The 21,030-nt window shown below is 22.9% G+C and overlaps 3 protein-coding genes across 6 annotated transcripts in view; 2 read left to right on the top strand and 1 right to left on the bottom strand.

The window, feature by feature from the left end:
* The window catches only part of LOC126906874 (uncharacterized), a 3,612-nt gene extending 1,169 nt beyond the window's left edge, over positions 1–2,443 (bottom strand). The window contains exons 1-4 of one of the 2 annotated variants that reach the window (XM_050687791.1): positions 2,297–2,443; positions 1,497–1,605; positions 1,149–1,313; positions 968–1,086 (exon numbers count right to left, since the gene is read on the bottom strand). In XM_050687791.1, coding sequence (XP_050543748.1) covers positions 968–1,086; positions 1,149–1,313; positions 1,497–1,605; positions 2,297–2,332 — 429 coding nt within the window. In that variant the 5' untranslated portion in view covers positions 2,333–2,443. Of the gene's footprint in view, positions 1–967; positions 1,087–1,148; positions 1,314–1,496; positions 1,606–1,659; positions 1,800–2,296 lie in introns of those variants that run through there. The other variant, XM_050687792.1, reaches the window with a different exon arrangement.
* The window catches only part of LOC126906871 (electron transfer flavoprotein-ubiquinone oxidoreductase, mitochondrial), a 138,616-nt gene that overhangs the window by 51,282 nt on the left and 66,304 nt on the right, over positions 1–21,030 (top strand). The window lies entirely within an intron of this gene.
* Positions 5,819–12,541, top strand: LOC126906876 (uncharacterized). The gene is made up of 4 exons (XM_050687795.1): positions 5,819–5,984; positions 10,729–11,126; positions 11,295–11,403; positions 12,183–12,541. Exons 2-4 carry the CDS (start codon positions 11,097–11,099, stop codon positions 12,476–12,478), a joined length of 435 nt encoding a protein of 144 aa, XP_050543752.1. The 5' UTR covers positions 5,819–5,984; positions 10,729–11,096; the 3' UTR covers positions 12,479–12,541.

Raw genomic sequence — 21,030 nt, 5'->3', positions numbered from 1 at the left:
AATTGGTTATTCATTTGGAACCTAATAAAATATTATTATTAATATTACTTTACCTTCATATACATCGTATGATCGCAAATGAAAATTTTCGTACAAACATTTACTTAGCTTTGAACGTTTATCAAATAATGTATCAATATCCATTTCCTCTTTAGTTAGATCAACCTAAATTACAACATTATTATAAAATATGTATGAATCAGGTTTCTCAAAGAGTTATTTCCAAATTATAGTTATGATTAACGTTTATTCATTCATAAAAAATATAAGTACCATATTTAAAATGTTTTTAAATTTAAGAATTAAAATGTAATATTCTCGAGTACTGTCTTTTTAAATAACATCGAAATATTAAAATATCAGAACAAAAAATAAAATCACTTATAATTTTTAAAAGAATAATAGTTTTATATAAATAAGTCTAAGTAATTTAAACATAAAAGTATTTATAAAGATTTTTTAATTACATCTATATATATCTATATATATATGTAAATAGTTAGAAGTTTGCATTTAATACTTTGAAGTATTATGAAATTGTATAATCAAAAATAGTTGTCATCATGAGTTTGGGTCGTTTCTATTGAAATACTGGTATTACAATTGATTTTTGTGTTAAAATATTAATAAAAATATTTAAGAATTATTATTTAAATTATTGAAAGAAACCTAGTAGACATATAGAAAATGAAAATTTTGAAAATTGAAATGACAAAAACTTTAAAATTATTATTAATAGAAATTTTGACACTCATGTTTAATTTATATTTTGGAAAATTTGTTTTATAATTTTTCTCAATAATTTTGTGCCAATTCATTCATTTTCTGAATATTTGGAAGTATTAATTTAACCCTAATCTCATTCAGAATTATTTTTTATTTATTTTTTTTAACCTTTTGTGAAATTAACATTTTGAATCAAAAGCATGAGGTTCAAAGTCCATAATAAAACATATTTAATAATTACTTTTTCTTCACATCTCTGTAATAATTTGCCTTCTTTATTTGTTATATTACCACGTCTATTCAATAATATTTCATCGTAGTCATAATTAGCATAATTTATTATTATATCATAAAATGTGTNTTCAATAATATTTCATCGTAGTCATAATTAGCATAATTTATTATTATATCATAAAATGTGTGACTACATTCATTCATCAAAGGTGCGCATTCTTCATAATTAATGTTACTAAGTGTATTTTTACAGACAACATTGATTATTTCTAATCTTGTTAATGTTATAGCTTCTTGGTTTCTCTCCATTTTAAGAAGTAAGCATGATAATTTTTCCAAATTAGCTTTTAATACTACAAAATTGTAAAATTAAATTTATTAATAATTGAATATAAATCCTAATACGCACCATGAGTAATACTATTACAATAGTTTTTAAGTAAAAAAGCAATAGATGGTATTTTATTAATATATGAAATATTGTAATTGGGTATTTATTCTATTATTAAACATAAAATTATGTATACAATTATTACTTTCTTTTTCAATTGAAATTTTATACAACGCCATGCACTTTTCTAATGCCAATTTTGATTGTTTTAAACTACATTTTTCGTTGTTATCATCAGCATATGTTTGAATAATCTGAAAATTTTTAGAATGTTTAAATTTACAATGGCGGCTTTCCTAGATTAGTACCACGTCGTGCCTTTCGTAGAGTTTTATCAATTTCAATGAGCTAGCCTATGTAAGTTTTCCCGTCGTTTCTGGCACAAGCAGTAGCTTTTAGAGAGAACGTTATGCATGATTGGATTTGAATAATTTAAATTTCAAATCTTATTATGAAATGCAAACTATTTTCCATTATACTTATTACAATTTTAAACATTATCATAAATTAATTATGCCTTAGAATTATAGNCATTATCATAAATTTATTAATGCCTTAGAATTATAGTTTCTATATAAGAATAAAGAAATAAATATTTATTAATTTTTTCGATAGTGTAGAAATGTACTGTTTTGTTTAATTTTACTTTAAATATTTATAATTTTATGGTACTATTTATAAATAAATGATTTGTATTAATTAATTATACGTAACTAATGTAAATATTAATTCATTTGGCCAATAACCTCACCAATGAAGGTCATTTAATATAATAAAAAAAATTAAGAAATTATTTGACTAATATAAGCAAAAACATTATTAAAAAAAAAAATCAATAAACTTCTCATACTTGGTAATCAATCAAGAATTTAAATTACAAATATAATTGTAATTTTGTATTAATGGTTGTAATATATTCATAATTTTATTTTTGTATATTATTACCAGTATTAATGTGAATATGTTGAATAACCAATACATAGTTGACACGTATCTGGAATTTAAAATTAAGCTGGAACTATTTAAATCAGTTAGTATACTATATATTTTAAACTAAAAGTGTATATATTATTAAAGAATTGTTTCATTTAATACTTAAATTTAAGTAAAAATAACTTGTAACAAATAAGTAAATTTAATATTGTGAAAGAATAATACTTAAAACTGAATATTGTTGACTTTGCCTATCAAATATAATGTTAAAATTTTTTTGTATGATCATAAAAAATTTACTCAGTTGTAATAATATGTTTTTTGATTTATGAATAAAGTACTTTTTCGGTTCATACCTAATGCTTTGTAAGGACGTCAACTTAATTTATTTCATGGACAACATACATATTTTTTTTTAATATTGTATTTATTTTGAGAGTAATCAAGTGGATTAGATAAACCGATCATTCTGTTTTTCATTCGATTATATATGACCTTTGCATTTCAATTTTTTTTTTCATTTCAATTTATAGAACATGTTTCAGAACGTCTACATAGTTCGTTACTATATCAAATAAAAAGTTAGTTTGTATAAATTGCCATTCTTAAACAGAAATTTAACAGATTCGCATTGAACCGTTTTTATTATAATGATGTTAATCACTGTTAGATATCATCTATACTTGTCCCAATTATGTCACGTCTTCACTTAGCTGGTTATTTTATATTGTAAATAGTTGAGGTTATATTAAAATAGATCATTCTGTATTGGTTATAGTAATAGATATGAATGTGTAATAATAAATTTGTAATAATATATAATATTGATATTATAATATTTGAGTCAATTTGATATCTTTTAGAAGGATATATAATAAATCGAGAAGCAGTGGCGCTTACAAGTATCCCAACCAGAGAAGTGAGAGNAATAAATCGAGAAGCAGTGGCGCCTACAAGTATCCCAACCAGAGAAGTGAGAGAAACACTATGAGCCAAGAGAGGGCGTAACTAGTATTTTATCAATTTTCAAACCAATGGTTTTATTAGTGAAGTGATTTTATGGGATCAAAAAAATTTTTAAATATTAAAGGAAAACAATTAGGTTTAAATTGAACAATAACACGGTCGAGGTTTCACCGTCAGTCTATGATTGACAAGATTACCGACAAGTATAATTTCTGGATAACACGTGTGTTATTTAGAATTGATCTTAATAAGCATAGTTTTCAAATATCAGTGTTTTATTTTATTGAATTTAATTTATTAAACTTGCCGATTAGAATTGCTATTGATTAGAGTGATAATTAATTCGTAATTTATATTCGTATTTTTTTCCAATCACAACCACGAAAATTAGTCTCAAAATGTTTGTTTTATAAATTAAATGGAGAATAACAATCGAACTGTCATTTTAGTCTTTTCAGGCGTTTACTATTAACACCACATTTAAATATGACCAAATAACACCATAGAAATATGTACAATTCGTTAATGGCTAGTTAACGAACAAAGATTCGATTATGGTAACTAACGACCAAAACAGTTGTTAGTTTTTTTTGTGTCTGTTACCACTTTTTCTCAGCTCTCATTGGACCGATTTCTTTCAACAATACGTCAAAAGATCACAAATCGTATCTAGTAGAAGACATTACCCTCAAAAATAGAAATAATTTCTATCGTTACCCATAAATGGGGGAAATCTCCAAAAAAATTACAAATTTAAAAATCGTTAATTTCCAACATTTTTTCAATATTTTTGATTTAACACTACCATAACTTTTTTAAAAATAATCAAATCAATACAATTTTTTTTTTAGATGCTTGATGTCTTTACCTATTATTTGATATATTTTTTTTATAAATCTGACTTTTTACCTGCCACAGGGGGGATTCAAAATTACAACTTTTTTACAAAAAATTTACTTTTTCAACTTAAATTTTGATAGTGTTCCGGAAAGTCTGACACTTTTATATATATCTTAAATTAAAGCTAATGTAATGTACTTTATTATGGAAAAAAAAATTTCAGACTTTATTTGGTCTTCATGGTGAAAATGGCTACCGAATGCTATTATTGTATGAAAATTCTCGATTTTATTTTTTTTCATTTTTAACATTATAATTCTATAACTTATTGAAAAGTGTATGAATCAATACAATTTTTTTATGAGAAATAATATTTTTTAATAATCCCTTTTTCATTCGACATACTATATCTGAATCAAGATATTAATAAGGAACTAGCAGATTATGTAGCTTTTGGAATAATACACCAATTTTTTAAAATTAAACACTATCTAAAGTTTTGCATCGAAGCGTTTCTTTTTGATAGTGATTTAAATCATTGTCAGATATATTATACTTGACCCATCTATGCCACGTCACCACTGAGCTGCGACCCCCCTGTGCTGGGTTTTTTATAGATTAAGTGAGCAAATAGTATCAAATACTATTAATTTAGAAATTAACATTATTAATCGCTAAAACGCAAATACTATAATTTCTTAACAATTTACTTCTTATATTTTAATAAGCTAATAGTATTAATTGTTTAAATATGATATTCTATAACTGATTATATGGTTATTTCACCAATCAAAGCAACAGTTTTCGTACTTTATTGGTTTCTTTAGTCCATAATAACTTTTTTTGTGGACACATATTAAATTTTAATTCTCATTGTTAATATTTAAAACTGTTGAGTTGATAAATTATTTATAATTATAATGGCATTTAATATTCGCTTTTATAAAAGACGAATTTTTATTTATTAATCTACTGATCATTTCAAGTAAGTCTGCGTAATTAACTCGACAAGATTTATAATAAGTATTATAACATGAGATAAAAAATATAAAGAAAAAATTATTATTGAATAAATATCTAACGCTTAACTTATTTCAATAATCAGTTGTATAAATAAAGTCTAAAATGTGTACTTACTATATAGTAAATACTTCAATATTTTATAGTGAAAATATTGTAATTGTATTCTACTGTAAAGTTGATTTAATAGACTAAATATGTCACAGAATATACAACTTAAAATGTGTTAATTTATTGTGTTTTTAAATAATTTGTATTTTTTATTTGCAAAAATTTATACATTTTTTTGAAGGGAGTTAATAAAATTTTAATTCGATTATAATTATTATTTCTATTGAAATATTTTGGTTAAGAGTTTCTAAAAGTAACATTTGATGATCACAAAGATTTTAGTGTTCCATTGTTTGTGTTCACGCTCCCCTCGATCCTTCCAAAACTACAACATCGTTTACTTTATTGTGATTTTTTCTATTAAATATTATGTATCAAATGCATATGTATTTTCATCATTATATAATTATGAAATATTTTAATATTTCTGTACAGCCTATTTATATTTTAAAAGTGTTTTATATATTGATTGTTGACTTTATGGCAAAACAGAGTTTTCAGATTTTTTGGGCAAAATTCATACTTAAAATGATGACGTATATTAAGTATTATTGGAATAAAAAAACCTTGAAATAATGAAGTAGTAAAAATCTATTGTTAGTTGTACAAAAATAGTGTATTCTCTTCTTCCTCTTGAATAATTTGGTGAAATCGAGATACGCAAATTTGTAATGAAGACGAAAAATGACTTTAAGACTTTAAATATACTGTATAAATAACAGTCATTCATAAAATTTTCGTTTCAGTTGTACTTTACAATGAAGTAAATATTTCAAACTGATAGATATTTAAAGAAATAATTAGTACTAAATCGTATACAAATTAATTATTGTTATAATATAATTTATGATAGGGATATAGTATATCTCTTAATATAAAAATACCTGCATGAAATAAAACTATGATTTAATTTAGAAAACTAAATTTAAATCCAATGAAACATACGAAAATAAAATAAATATTAAAAAATAAAATTGATGATAAAATAAAAATAAAATGTTTAATCGAAAAAATACATTATATTTGCATGAATTCATCTTTACTAAATTTTTATTATTTAAGTTAATAATTTATTTATATATTTTTGATATTATACAAAATAATTTATATGCAATAACAGAGTAATTTTTTAACGCTAGCCTCTCGATGCTATTTCATAGCATCGAGAGGCTAGGGTTAAAATTTCATAAAAAGTATAATTATTGTATAAATTTTAAACAATAATTATATAAATAAAACTATTTTTGATAGTTTTTAGTTTTATATATTTATTATCAGTTATTGTAATTGTTATTGTTTTAACGATTCATTCCGTTTACTTCATATAGATGTAAAAATACTTTTTAGCTTCGATGCGAAGCTGAGAAGGTATTAATTTTACCATGATGTGTTTATTTTTTTTTTTGTGACTGCCACTACTTTTTCTCAGCTCTCACTGGACCGATTTATTTTAACAATACGTCAAGAGATCACAAATCGTATCTAATTGAAGACATTCTCTTAAAAATTTAAAAATTTTCCCCCGTTCTTCTATAACTTTTTCAAAAATCAACAAATCAACATAATTTTTTTTAAAACTAAAACCTTAGATATTTTCCTTTCGTTTGATAAAATTTTTTTTAAAATTTAACACTTAATCTGCTCATGGGGGGGATTTAAAATTGCAATTTTTTTACAAAAACTAACTTTTTCAACTAAACTTTTGAAAATGTTCCGGAAATACTGCGTCCTTTAAACACATATCATATTAAAGCTTCTTTTGTGTACTATAAAATGAAAAAAAAATTTGTCCCGACACCTTATCTTCTATGTGCAAATGGCTGTCGAAATTAAAAAAAATATATGTTTGCGATAAAAATCACCTTCTATCGGAATATTTTTTGTACTTAAAACTCCCATAACCTTTTCAAAAATTAACAAATCAAAGTAATATTTTTTTATATTGAAACCTTAGATATTTTCCTTTCATTTAATATCATTTTTTTTTTGAAAATCTAACACTTATTCTGCTCATTGGGGGGATTTAAAATAGCAACTTTTTTTACAAAAACTAAATTTTTAACTTGACTTTTGAAAATGTTCCGGAAATACTGCGTCCTTTAAATATATATCAAATTAAAACTTATGTCATGTTCTATAGAATTAAAAAAAAAAAATAAATAATCAAATAAAAGGGTAGTAACATAAGATATTAGTAAAATATTAATATTTTGATACATATATATATATATAATGTTCAGTAAGTAAAGAAACTGGTTTCTATTGTTCTCATTGTAACAATTTACCTGTTTCCTTACTTATTGAACATGCTGTATTTTTAAATAGTTATACTATTATAAAATGTGAAATTAGGTATATTTACACAAGAAAAGCATATTTTTGAAAGCCATTATAGTAAAGGGAAGTGCGAAGCAAGTAGATCCTTGGAACAATGAATTTCTTTAATTTTAAAATAATAGTACTGTTTGCTAATTTTTTATGTTAGTAATTTTAAGTATATTAATTACATAATGACAAATTTTTCAAAAATAATTTAAATGAAAACATATTTGATTTTATTTACGCTTTTATCTTTTTTCCCCGAACAATATATATATATATATATATATATATATATACATATATATTGTTGTTGTTTTAAAGCGTAAGTTTTAATTTGAGTATTAATATAAAAATAAATTAAAATTTATTGTAATAGCTTACGAAAAACATCATGAATAAAAACCCAACACAGTGGGGTCGCGGCATAGTGAGGACGTTGCATAGTTAGGTTCAGTATAGATTTATTCTGACAGTGATTAAAATCACTATCATAAGAAACGCTTCGATGCAAATCAGTAGATAGTGTTTAATTCTAAGAAATTGGTGGATAATTACAAAAGCTACATTATCTGCTAGTTTCTTATTAATACCCTGATTAAGATAAAGTATGTCGAATGAAAAAGGGATTATTAAAAAATATTATTTCTCATAAAAAAATTGTGTTGATTCGTACACTTTTCAATGAGTTATAGCATTATAAAGTTAAAAATGTAACCAACCCAACCCAACATCAACTCCTATTTCCTTAATTATATCCAGATTAGTAATTAGTTTAATTATATATTATATAATTTTTATAATTAATTATTTTCAAATTATTATTGATTTTTAATATGTTAAAAGTAATCATTTTGAACCTACTTCTTTTTGTTCTTTAAAGTGAAAGTTTTAATAAAAAAAAAATTAATTAATTAACATAACTTTTAATTCAACTTGCAAGTTTGAAATAGATATTATTAAATAGATAAAAATGAAATTGGTAGATTATTTCAAAAACAACAATAACACTTATTCCCTTAATTTTACCCCCGATTTATAATTATAATATATGAAACATAATAATTACAGTAATTAAATTGAGTATGAAAGTGGTATTCAATAATATAATATTGTAATTTTTACGGAGATATTATAAAAATAAAAAGGAGTTGTATATTCATATACTTTTAATGCGTATACAAATTTAAAGGAATTTATGCAATACTTTTTAATAAAAAAATTTTGTTACTTATGAATAAATACACTGAACAAAAGGAACTTTCATCAGAAAAAATATATACTTTTCTAAATAAACTTTTCGCGATGTTTTCAAATGTGCAATTAAACTTTTTCTATTACTTCTAAGTTTTAATATTATTACTTATTATTAAAAAATAAGTATTTACATATAAAAAAAAATAATTAAGAACNAAATAAAAAAAAAATAATTAAGAACAAAAAAAATTGTATTAAATTAATACTGATTTTGATTTTTAATATGTTATAGGTAATATTATTTTACTATGTGGTTCTTTTTGTGGCTACAATTCATTTTGCCAACCCTCACTAGACCTACTTTTTTCAACGATACGTCAAATGATTACAATTCGTATTAAGTTTAAGTTATTACTCTTAAAAATCGAAAAAATATTCTTTATTCAAATAAAAAGTAGCATAACCCTACAAACAATTAAAATCATTAATTTCTAATATTCTTAAAGTATTTATTTTCGAATTAGATTTGATATGATAATAGTATTCAACTACAATAGTAAATAATTTTACTTTGTAATTTATCAATTTTTTAAATCTATTTGTGTGTTTTTCTACCAGTCTATAATATTCAAATTTTTTTTGTAACATGTTGCTATATAAATCATAAATTTAAAAAAAAATGATTTTTAGTTTCACCTGATTTTTACAATTATAATCAAATATTATAATACGCTCAATGGAGTAAATCATTTTAACTACTTTTTTTTATTGGTTCTTTTAAAGTAAATCAAAATTAATTAAGTTCTAAATATTTCCATTGTAGAATCTTTTTACACACCAAAAGTTAATTAGAAATGATTACTATGATTTCTATTTAAGTGATCTATTACAATAAAAATGTAAAAAAAATCGAATTTTTCTAATAAATGTACTGTAATAGTAATTATAAAATTTCCTTATTGCATATTAATCTTAACAATTTAATTTTTTTCTATTTAATAATGTCAATTTCAAACTTGCAAATTGAGCTAAAAGTTATGGTAATAACTTCATTTTTTTTTAATTAAAACTTTCACTTTGAAGGACAAAAAAAAGAAGGTTCAAAATGATTTCTTTTAACATATTAAAAATCAAAATCAATAATAATTTGAAAACAATTAATTAAAAAAATTATATAATATATAATTAAACTAATTACTAATCTGGGTTTAATTAAGGAAATAGAAGTTGATGTTGCTTTTGTCCATAAATTTTTGAGAATTTTTTAAACCTTTATCTACAGATTTGCATCGAAGCGTTTTTTATGATAGTGATTTTAATCACTGTCAGAATAAATCTATACTGGACCTAACTATGCAACGTCCCCACTATGCTGCGACACCACTGTGCTGGGTTTTTTCTTTAAATATAAAGTAGTGATGAGGCGCGGGTTTGACAATATTTACCATTAGATAAAGATATTATTTTACCATTAAACATTTCTCAGCCTCATTTCTCCTCCCACGTAGGTGTAAAAATGTTAACAACTATTGAAGTACTGTTCCAAAAGTTGTTATAGAACAATTATTTTTTAAATTAGATAATTTTGATTTGATAATAATTATTTATAATTTTATTTTATTTTATTAAAAAAAAAGTTGACACCCTAATAAGATATGAGGAATGAATTAAAGAAGTAATTAATAATATAAATATTAATATATGAAACTAAAAAGTTCGAAAAATAATTTCTTATATAATCTATTATTATAAAAGAAATAGAGTGGTATTAAAGATATACCTTTGTATATTTATGAAATTTATATTTATGCAATAGAATACAAAAATGTTTATTAAGTCATTATGGTTGGAATTGTAACATTTTTTGGTAAACTAATATTGTAGCATAAATAGAAAACATAATTTTTAAATATTCTACATTGTTTTTTAAAATTTTTGTCATTTAACGAATTAAAAAAACTATCAAATAATACTATCATCATCTATTAAAGGTAATGCCTTGTCATTGAAGCAACTCCACTCTGCTGCAAAATTCTTCAGTGAAACAAAAGACGCACAGACCATAAGAATGATAAAATACATTTGGCACTTGTATGATATCAGCAAGCTAAAATTTAAATTTTCTAAACATTTAAAAAAAAGAAAAAATTTATTTTTTAATACATGCTGTATATAAAAATTGTTTATTAACAAATAAAATACAAATTGTCAAATATTTCTGTTTCAATAAGACCAAAGTGAAATATTCTCTTTATAAAAAAGTCCTTCAAGTATTTTATTAACAATAAATATTTCTATCAGCTATTGTATCGCTGTGATTCAAAACCATAAGTATATTTTAGTTGAACAACGCTTGAAAATGAAAGTTTTAACTACAATGGTAATATTGGTGAGTAATGTGATCAAATATTATAATAATAAAACCAAAAAATTAATCAATAAATTATTTATATACTTAAACATTAATCATTCCAATAATTTAAATTTTGATTTTATTAATTTTAAATAGTTGTACTGATAATAAGGTGTTAATGATGTAAATTAATTTTTTCTCTAGGTAGTTTTCCACTATTCCGAATCAAGTAAAACAATTATTGATGCTAAATTGGCATTTAAAACTTGTATGTATTCACCTAAAGCTCCAGAAATGAATCAAATAGATATTGGTAATACATTATTTTTCAAAATTTATTAAAACTAATAAGTTTATTAGCTTTGATGCGAAGTTGGAAAGGTATTAATTTTACTATGATGTGCATTAATTTTTTTTTATATCTGTTATTTTTTGCGGTCTACTTTGCTGGACCTGTTTTGCTCTCAAATCCTACATTTTTATTAAAAACGAAAATTTCTTGAAAAATTATAATTTCGAATTATCCTTCAAGCTTGCGTAAAGATTAGTTATAATGAATGTCAATTTATTATGTTATGAAACGCTTAAATATTAATAGATTTTCTTCTTATGTATTAAAGTCGGCACATCAAGTTCAAATTATTTTTGTTGTGTTATTGTATTTTTTTAAAGTGGAGTCACGTGACTGGATTTTGATAGTACTCTGACAAATTATTTCAATAATATAGGAATTTTTCTATTTTTCAATATCTCTTATAAATGTTACGTTTTTATCTGCGTTAACTGTTAAAGTAGATTAAAAACGTTACTTTTAAAGAACTTATTCTTTTCTGTTCTGAATACTTAAAATGAGCTAGCGTTACTTATTATTTGAAATAAATCAACTAAAATCAGTTAAAAACAAATAAATTTATAACTTATACATTTTAATTACTTATATTGTGTTCATAGATTATCATTATAGAACTATTTAATTATTTTGCTTAAATTTTCATTTAAATCTAATAACAAAGTATTATTTTTTTTAGAGTAATTAATTTTAAATGCTTGTATGATATACAAAATATGATTATAATTTTATTGATTTTTAAGAACTGAATCAAAAATTGGATAATTTCATTTGTGTACTTATTAAAACGGAAGATAAAGAAAATAGTAAAAATGAAATAAAAAAAGACATTACGAATTTTGTGTGTTCTAGTGAAAAAACTATTCCGAAAGATAAAAATTTCAGCGTAGCTAATTGTCAAACATTGGTTGATCAATGTATCATTTGGTTTTGGAATAAAATATTAAACGAAACAATTTATAGTATTTTTCGTGATTCCATAATGAAAGACGGTGTAATTAAAAATAATAAAGATAAAATAATATTGCGTTGTGACTAAATAAAAGTTATCAGTAATATAAAAAATTGTTTCTAATAAAAAGTGATAATGTAATAATTAAATAAAATAAATATTATTAAATAATCGTATTTTTTACTCATGACTGATTATAACTTATTAATCTAAATTACAAAAAAAATTTTTTTATCACGTAAAAATATTTGGAACTTAATTTTTGGTCTAAATTAAAAAACTATGTACTTGAATTAGACTATTTGTTATTTTTATTAACTTAATATAAACTTATATAAAACTTTTGGTCCTATAGAGTCGAATCTTATTACAAACAAAAAAAGATTTTGCATGTGATCCCCTAAGTACTTAATCCGGTTCTAGGACCCAAGTGAGAATTCAAACTAAGTAAATTTTGTTCATACACTTAAGTGTTTTGATATTGTGTTGCACTGTAAAATATGACACTTTATATACAAAATTGTATTGAAACAATTAACATTAAAACAAACGCAAAATAAAATAATTTGTATGAAGAATATTTAAAGTGAATATTTTGAACACTAGATGGCGTATGCTTGTTAAATGTTTTACTAATAATTTATTTACTAATTAACTATTACGTAATTAAGAAGGTTTACAATAAATTTATTTTATTTGATCAAAAAAAATACTTAGTTTATGGTCTTTTAGTTTTTAAATACCATGTTTTACGTGTTTCAAAAAGAATTGTTCAAATAAATTATATTCCATACAATTTTAAAATAATTTATATCTACACATTTTTAATAAATTATGGTTGAATATCAAAAGGCAAATAAGAACACATGAAGTCAGTAATATGTAGTTAAGTGACTAATTTTATAGTTAAATGTAAAATTTTCTATGAAAAATGAAAAAAGAGTGATTAAGTGTGAGTAAATAACAAAGAAAAATCAATAAACGAAAAATAACCTTTGCAACAGTCCCCGTGATTATTAACAAAGATTTTGATTGATGTAGATTTTGAAAAATTAAATTGTTTGATTATTGTGAAATAATTATTCTTCGATAAATTTCAGAAAATGTTATAAGTTGTTTTATTTTTGTTAATGTCTATGATAACTATCTTTATTGTTTACTAATATTTTTTCTTTTTTTATTATTGTTTTAATATGGGTAAAATTAAATTATAAAAAAAAAAATTACAGACTAACTTCAACTATTAACAACTTTTAGACTACTATTTTAGAAGTTATTAACAATTTAAAGCAATAATAAATAAATCGAGTGGTTTATGATAAAGCAATTATTTTGTATATGACACATCTGTTGTAAAATTAGAATTTCCCTAAAAGTTATTTATTGAGCTTTTTGACAAATATCGTCTAAAAGCTTTGCGTTTGCAAGCGCTTACTGATTTTTGTCTACTAATGATAGAATCAGAAGAATCAACACCATATACACGTTCTACAAGACATATTAAATTTAATTAAATGTAGGGTTAACTTTAATTAATTTTACTAAAAATTTTAAAATCAAAATGTTTGATCAATATTTCATCAAGCTTATTTACATAATTGATAATTTTGTATTCTTCTATAAAATAACGCCAACGTATGATACCTGTTTATGATAATCTTTTGTACGCAAAACAAAAATTTAAGTTGTTCAATTGTTTCGGTATGCTGACTATCAAAAAACTGCTTTATAACAATAATAGAATAAGAAAAAGTTCGATAAAATGAAAAGTAGAAAATCATGATCGGTTTATTTTGTAAATATTTTACCCAGTGTTTCTCAAGATTCTATTTGTAGACAGATAAAAACGATTAATTTTGACGCGAACGATAAACACCGTTACTGATATTAGTTAAGGACAAAAATATTTAAGATAAAAGTAAAGGTTTAATTATGAAATAAAATATAATAAGTTTTTAAGATGGGAATCTCGGAATCTAAAAATACTGACTTAACTCAGCATTTTTAATTTTTATGATTTTTACATCAACTTGAAAAAAAACTACTAAATTATAAGCTAGCATGGTTTCATCAATTTGAATATAGTAATTTCTTTGAGGTGTCTTATAAAAAATTAACTAGCATTGGGCTGTTTTTATTAATTCATATGTAAAATGTGCGCATTGCTTTTCAAGTCATATTCTTGTCGATATGCAAATATATAAAAAAATACACTTTCTTTCCACGTGAATACACTTTAAACATCTATTCACCTACTAAAAATAATTAAAATATTTTTTATGACCCATCTTGAATAATAACTATTGTTGATAAAGGTATAATATGATTTGTTGAATGGACAGCAATAATTAAATTAATATTAACTACCTATGTGAAATATTATATTTGTATAAATGAAAATGTTTAATTATCTGTATGGACGGTAACTTTCAATAATTTTCAATGTATTGATAGTAACGACAATTGTTACTGGTTTGTGTAATTTATTGTTAATAACTTTAGTGTAAAGGTAATGTTTAATACACAAAACGCTTTTGTTAGAGTATCATAACTAGGGTTCGGAAATTAATAACCTAAAAATGACTTAAAAATTTAAAAAAACGACATAGAAAATAAAAAAGAATACCGTAAATAATGGTATAAATATAATTAAAAGTGGGAAATAAATTTATAAAAAATGCATATTTTCTTTTGAATTTCATTTAAAACACCATCAATAAAATAAACGTTCACCTTAAAATAAATTAAAAAACTATTACTCATTTTAATTTAAGTAAATGTAAATTTAATTTAAAAATTAATCAAAATTGAAACGTTATACAATAAGTGTACTTTTAATGTTCTCTATATTAAATGAGCTGCGTTATCAGATAACAAATTTTTATAATTATCAATGTTCTTTTATTTTAAATTTAGGCTGAAAAAGTTTAGATTGGAAATTTTTTCTAAATTGTGAAGTTTAATTAATTTTTATTATTTTGAACCAGATTATGACATCATCAACTCTAATATAAATAAATTAAATTTTAGAGTATGTTTGTCTACAAGTTCTTGAGCTTTTTCACTGAATACCTTAAGATAAAAATATTATATTTTTACAATTATTGAATATATATTTAGATTTAAATAAGCTGTTTTAAAAAAAATATATTGTTATTTTGAAACATTTAATAAAAAAAATAAGATTATGAGTAAAATATGGCTAAAAATTACCTTTACGAAAAGAAAAATCAAAAAATGATAAATAATGCAAATAAAAATTTCGAATCCGTATTTGTAAGTCTTACGCAGTGGATTTGTATACCAAAATAAATGACTTTTCCTTTATTAAAAAAAAAAAAAAATTCAAATTGCACCAACTTCCGAGCTCTAACCATAAATAAATAACTTTTTATGGGAAATCCTTTATTTTTACTACTAGTAAAACCATTGTTATCTGTTAATACATTTTAAACAATTTTTCTGATTTATGAAACTAGTAAATTAGACAATTTTTTTTATTAGAATATAGGAACCCAAGACATAATGGCACGCATAACGTTTAACTTAAAGTAACTCTTTTAATTTTATCTATTTTTGAATAAATAAAAACTAAATTTTTATTTAAGATGTATATTTACATCTTAATTAAATTTACTTATTTATAACAAATCATTAAAAAAGTCGTTAAATGTCTCATTTTGTCCATAAGTCGAGGTAAAATGGAACAGTACAAGATTAATAAGTTTCTATGTATTTTACTTATTAAATAAGTTTGTGTGAAACTTATTTATTTTTTAAGTTATGTTGTTTTAAATTTTGAATTTTGTTCCAAGTTTAATAATTAATAAAAACCAACAATTAACAATCAATATTTTATTTATAGTTATAGACCAATGTAAAATTAATCTATTAAAAGTTACTTATGATACAGATGTAAACTGTATAATTATTTTTTCGTCGATATTCGATTTAGAAAAAGTACCTTTAATTTAATTAAACATTTTTGACAAAAAAAAAAAAATCAAAAGAGAACAATATAATGTTTTTAATTTCACTTTTAGAAATTTACTGTCATTTATCATGTAATTTGGGATTCAATGAACTCAAGCTAAATCGTTAAAGTTTTTTTACATGTTTGAAACAATTTACAATCTAATTTAAGTTATCTAATGAATTCATTCAACAGTTCAAATAAAGAATACATTTTTATCTATTTTACGCCTTTAATACGATCTAGTTATATGTAATAAAACTACAGTTTTATATTTATGGTATTAAAATGTTTTTTTTTTTCGTAGAACATAAAGTTATCTATAACGAATCTATTTCATTGACCAATGGGGGAAAGTAAAATCTTATAGATTNTTTATTTATGGTATTAAAATGTTTTTTTTTTTTCGTAGAACATAAAGTTATCTATAACGAATCTATTTCATTGACCAATGGGGGAAAGTAAAATCTTATAGATTAAAAACGGTTTTTTTTCAGCTATTGGAGATTCGAATGCAGCTCATAATCTGTGAACTCTGTATAATGTGTGCGTTAACCCTAATAATTATTCAGTCGAAAATCTAGTACAAAAGAGTGGCAGATGTACACGAGAGGTCACGTGTTTGATCGCGAATGGAAAAATCGTCGCTGATACCTCCTACACTATATCCACTGGGGTGACGAGAGCCTATTGTGATGTTAATGTCGCATTGGATAATACATCCCCATGTTTAATATCCATACTGAATAGCAAATCTATTGGAGATCGAAAGCTTATTTTATTGCTATCATTATGTGCCGTAAAATGTATAACGAGTATAGACTTTTGCACGTGCCCATTCATTATACAGTTTCTAAAACATCTGTTCTTCTCCGCTAACATTGTTCTAAAGTTTACAACGGTGATAAATGGAGAAATGAACAATAGGAAAAGCTATATACATAATACTTATGATTATATATTAACTTTGTAAATAAATTGATTTAAAACTCAAAAAAAATTAAATTAGGTAAAATACTATAAGTAAAATAAGTTAAAATACTAATGAGTGATCTACAAGAGTATACAATTATTTAAAAATGGACTGATTATTAATGGTAAATTACGGGTCATTATTACTACTACTTCAATGATAACTTTATTGTAACTAAATCAATAGTATTAAACAACTAACATCTCATAACGGAAATCTGTGTATAACACAATCTTGTTGCCTCTATAAATAATGAGATTATTATTATTTCTTTTATTGCAAATAGAATTCTTTACAAAGTTCGTCGTATCAAAAAAAATGTTGTAGCTACAACATTTTTACTTAATGTAAGTTATTGAAACAGTAATTATAAATAACTTTAATTTAAAATATTTAGTCGTATGATGAACGGCTGAATCTTTAATTTGTGTTACGTTCATTCCAATAGTAAAGGTCATATTTTTTCAGTAATCTACAAAAAAAAAAATCCTTAATTTAAATTTTCAACCCTCAGTGGCACGTGTTAGAGTTGATCAATCGTTATCAAATTATGTAAAACTTATTTTTTTATGGCAGAATAATTTTAGGGGGTGAGAATGTTGAATTTCAAAAGTTTAAAATTTTAGGACCACGCTAATGAACATATTATTAATAAAATAAATACCTTTTTAGTTCTGCATCGAAGCAAAATTTACATTTTTTATAACAATTCTAATATTAAATGATTATACAAAAAATAATTTAAAAAGTTGTTTATTTTTTATTGATATTTATCATTTTTTTTACAACAGTAATTATATTCTAGAAATTATAAATTTTAAAATTTAAATTACACAAGTGTCAGTTTAAATATTGAAAATTCAAAAGCCAAAAAAATATATAAATAATAGTTATTAATTTTATGCAAAGTGAATGGTTGATAATAAAATATTTGTAATACATTATAATAATTATATTAGATTATTGTTACATAATATTATCATAATAAAACTAAACAATAGATTGATAAAGAAAAATATACGATTTGATATAATAACTTGTAATTTTGTTGTTTTTTACTACAAAATGATGAGTTGTATACATTAAGTTATAATTTAAATGAATATTTCAATTTGCAAAACAGAAACGTCATAAACTTAATAAATATTTTCTTACATCTTTAAATCTTTTCCTCGTAAATAGTTTCATGATTTACTGTATCATATTTAAAGCCAAGATTTCTATAGTTATATTGAATACAATGTTCTGTAAACTTCAATAATTTATTTTGGAGATAATCAGTAAAATTTAAGGGATGTGACAGCAAACTAAATTCTAAACCAAAATTCTCCACATAACTACAGTAGCTTCTATAGGAATCTCTATATTCACTATAACTAATGTGATACATTTCTATGGCTTCATCAAGACGTGTTTTAATATCTGTCATGGATTTCCAAATTAATTCTATATCTTCATCAACATTATCCTTTCTAGCCATTAATTTTTCAACTAAATTAGCTAAATCTACTAATAATGGTAAAATAAAATAGTCAGTTATGATAGTACCTGATAAATTCTTTATATAATTAATCACACCAATATATAGTTCTGTCATATATTTTGTTTTTATAATAAACGATTTCAATATCTCAACACATCGGTCTAAATCAACTCGGTCTGATATTGAATAATAGATCTTTATATTATCACAAATATTTTTTTGCTCAATTATAAAATTAGTGACAAATATTAATGAATCTGTGTATAAATAATTTACCAGTAACATTGCTCCATTAAGTCTTTCGGATAGATTTTCCTTCGTAACATAATTTTTGCCTTTATCAGAGGTTTCCATTAGATCTAAACTTTCATATAATTGTTTATTATTAGCGATCTGAAATGACTTCCATTTATCATATTTCAGAAATGAGTTTAAAAAATTGATAGCGTCACTTTCATCACATGATATCAACTCAACCAAAGCGTAAAGTGCTATTAAAAAGGTCGAGAAAACTAAGTTTCTCATTTTTACCGAAATATAAATCGAATTTGTTTATAAAATAAAGAATAAGAAACAGTTAAAAGTATTATGGAGCGCAACAATAATCGATTAACGCTAACTGCAAATTATTTAAATATGGTAGTTATAGGTATTTTATATGATATCATTTTATACAAATTTACAGTTGTTTTGTTACATATGTAAAAAGAACTGCAAAAGTTATTTGTAGACTATACTTATGATTTATTTTACTAATAAATTATAAATCCTTTTTGCGTTGTAATATAAAATTATAAAACCCAGCACAGGGGGGTCGCGGCACAGTGGTGACGTGGTATAGATGGATCACCCTGTATAATGATATGTGACAGTGATTAAAATCACTATAAAAAAAAAACGCTTCGATGCAAATCTTTAGATAGTGTTTAATTTTAAAAAGTTGGTGGATAATTCCAAAAGCTACATGATCTGCTAGTTCATTATTAATATCCTAATTAAGATAAAGTATGTGGAATGAAAAAGGGATTATTAAAAAATATTATTTCTCAAAAAAAAATTATGTTGATCCATATACTTTTCAATATGTCATAGCATTATAAAGTTAAAAATGTAAAATACAAAATCGAACATTTTCACACAATAATAGCATTCTGTAGCCATTTTCACCGTGAAGATAAAATAAAGTCCGAAATTTTTTTTTCGCATAATAAAGTAAATTACATTAGCTTTAATTTAAGATATATATAAAAGTGTCAGACTTTCCGGAACACTTTCAAAATTTAAGTTGAAAAAATAAATTTTTTGTGAAAAAGTGGTCATTTTAAATCCCCCCCTGTGGGCAGGTAATGGGTCAGATATAAAAATAATATATACCAAATGGTAGGTAAAGACATAAAGCATCTATAAAAAAAAAATTATATTGATCCATACATCTTTCAAAAAGTTATAGCATTATAAAGTTAAAAATATAAAAAAGAATTTTTTTACAAAAATCGTATTTTTTTTATAAACTTTGATGTCTGTTTTCACCATGAAGATAAAATAAAGTCCGAAATTTTTTTTTACCATTATAAAGTATATTACATNTCTGCATAATAAAGTATATTACATTAGCTTTAATTTAAGATATATATAAAAGTGTCAGACTTTCCGGAACTCTTTCAAAATTTAAGTTGAAAAAATTAATTTTTTGTGAAAAAGTTGTCATTTTAAATCCCCCCCTGTGGGCAGGTAAAGGGTCAGATATAAAAAAAATATATACCAAATGATAGGTAAAGACATCATGCATCTATAAAAAAAAAATTATATTGATCCATACATCTTTCAAAAAGTTATAGCATTATAAAGTTAAAAATATAAAAAAGAATTTTTTTACAAAAATCGTATTTTTTTTATAAACTTTGATGTCTGTTTTCACCATGAAGATAAAATAAAGTCCGAAATTTTTTTTTTGCATAATAAAGTATATTACATTAGCTTTAATTTAAGATATATATAAAAGTGTCAGACCTTCCGGAACACTTTCAAAATTTAAGTTGAAAAAGTTCTACTTTCTACATGCATTTTTTAGATTTGAACCCCCCTCGTATATAGGGAAATGGTCGGATTTAAAAAAACAGTATGTCAAATGAAAGATGTATATAAATACTACTCCTCATGAAAAAATTGTACTGATCCATACATTTTTCAAAAAGTTATAGCATAATAAA

The sequence above is a fragment of the Daktulosphaira vitifoliae genome, unplaced genomic scaffold (genome assembly GCF_025091365.1).
Source record: "Daktulosphaira vitifoliae isolate Bord-2020 unplaced genomic scaffold, ASM2509136v1 Scaffold_5, whole genome shotgun sequence".
NCBI classification, from domain to species: Eukaryota; Metazoa; Arthropoda; class Insecta; order Hemiptera; family Phylloxeridae; genus Daktulosphaira; species Daktulosphaira vitifoliae.
The sequence above is the reverse complement of the archived record's forward strand: the minus strand, read 5'-3'. Positions and strand labels throughout refer to the sequence as shown.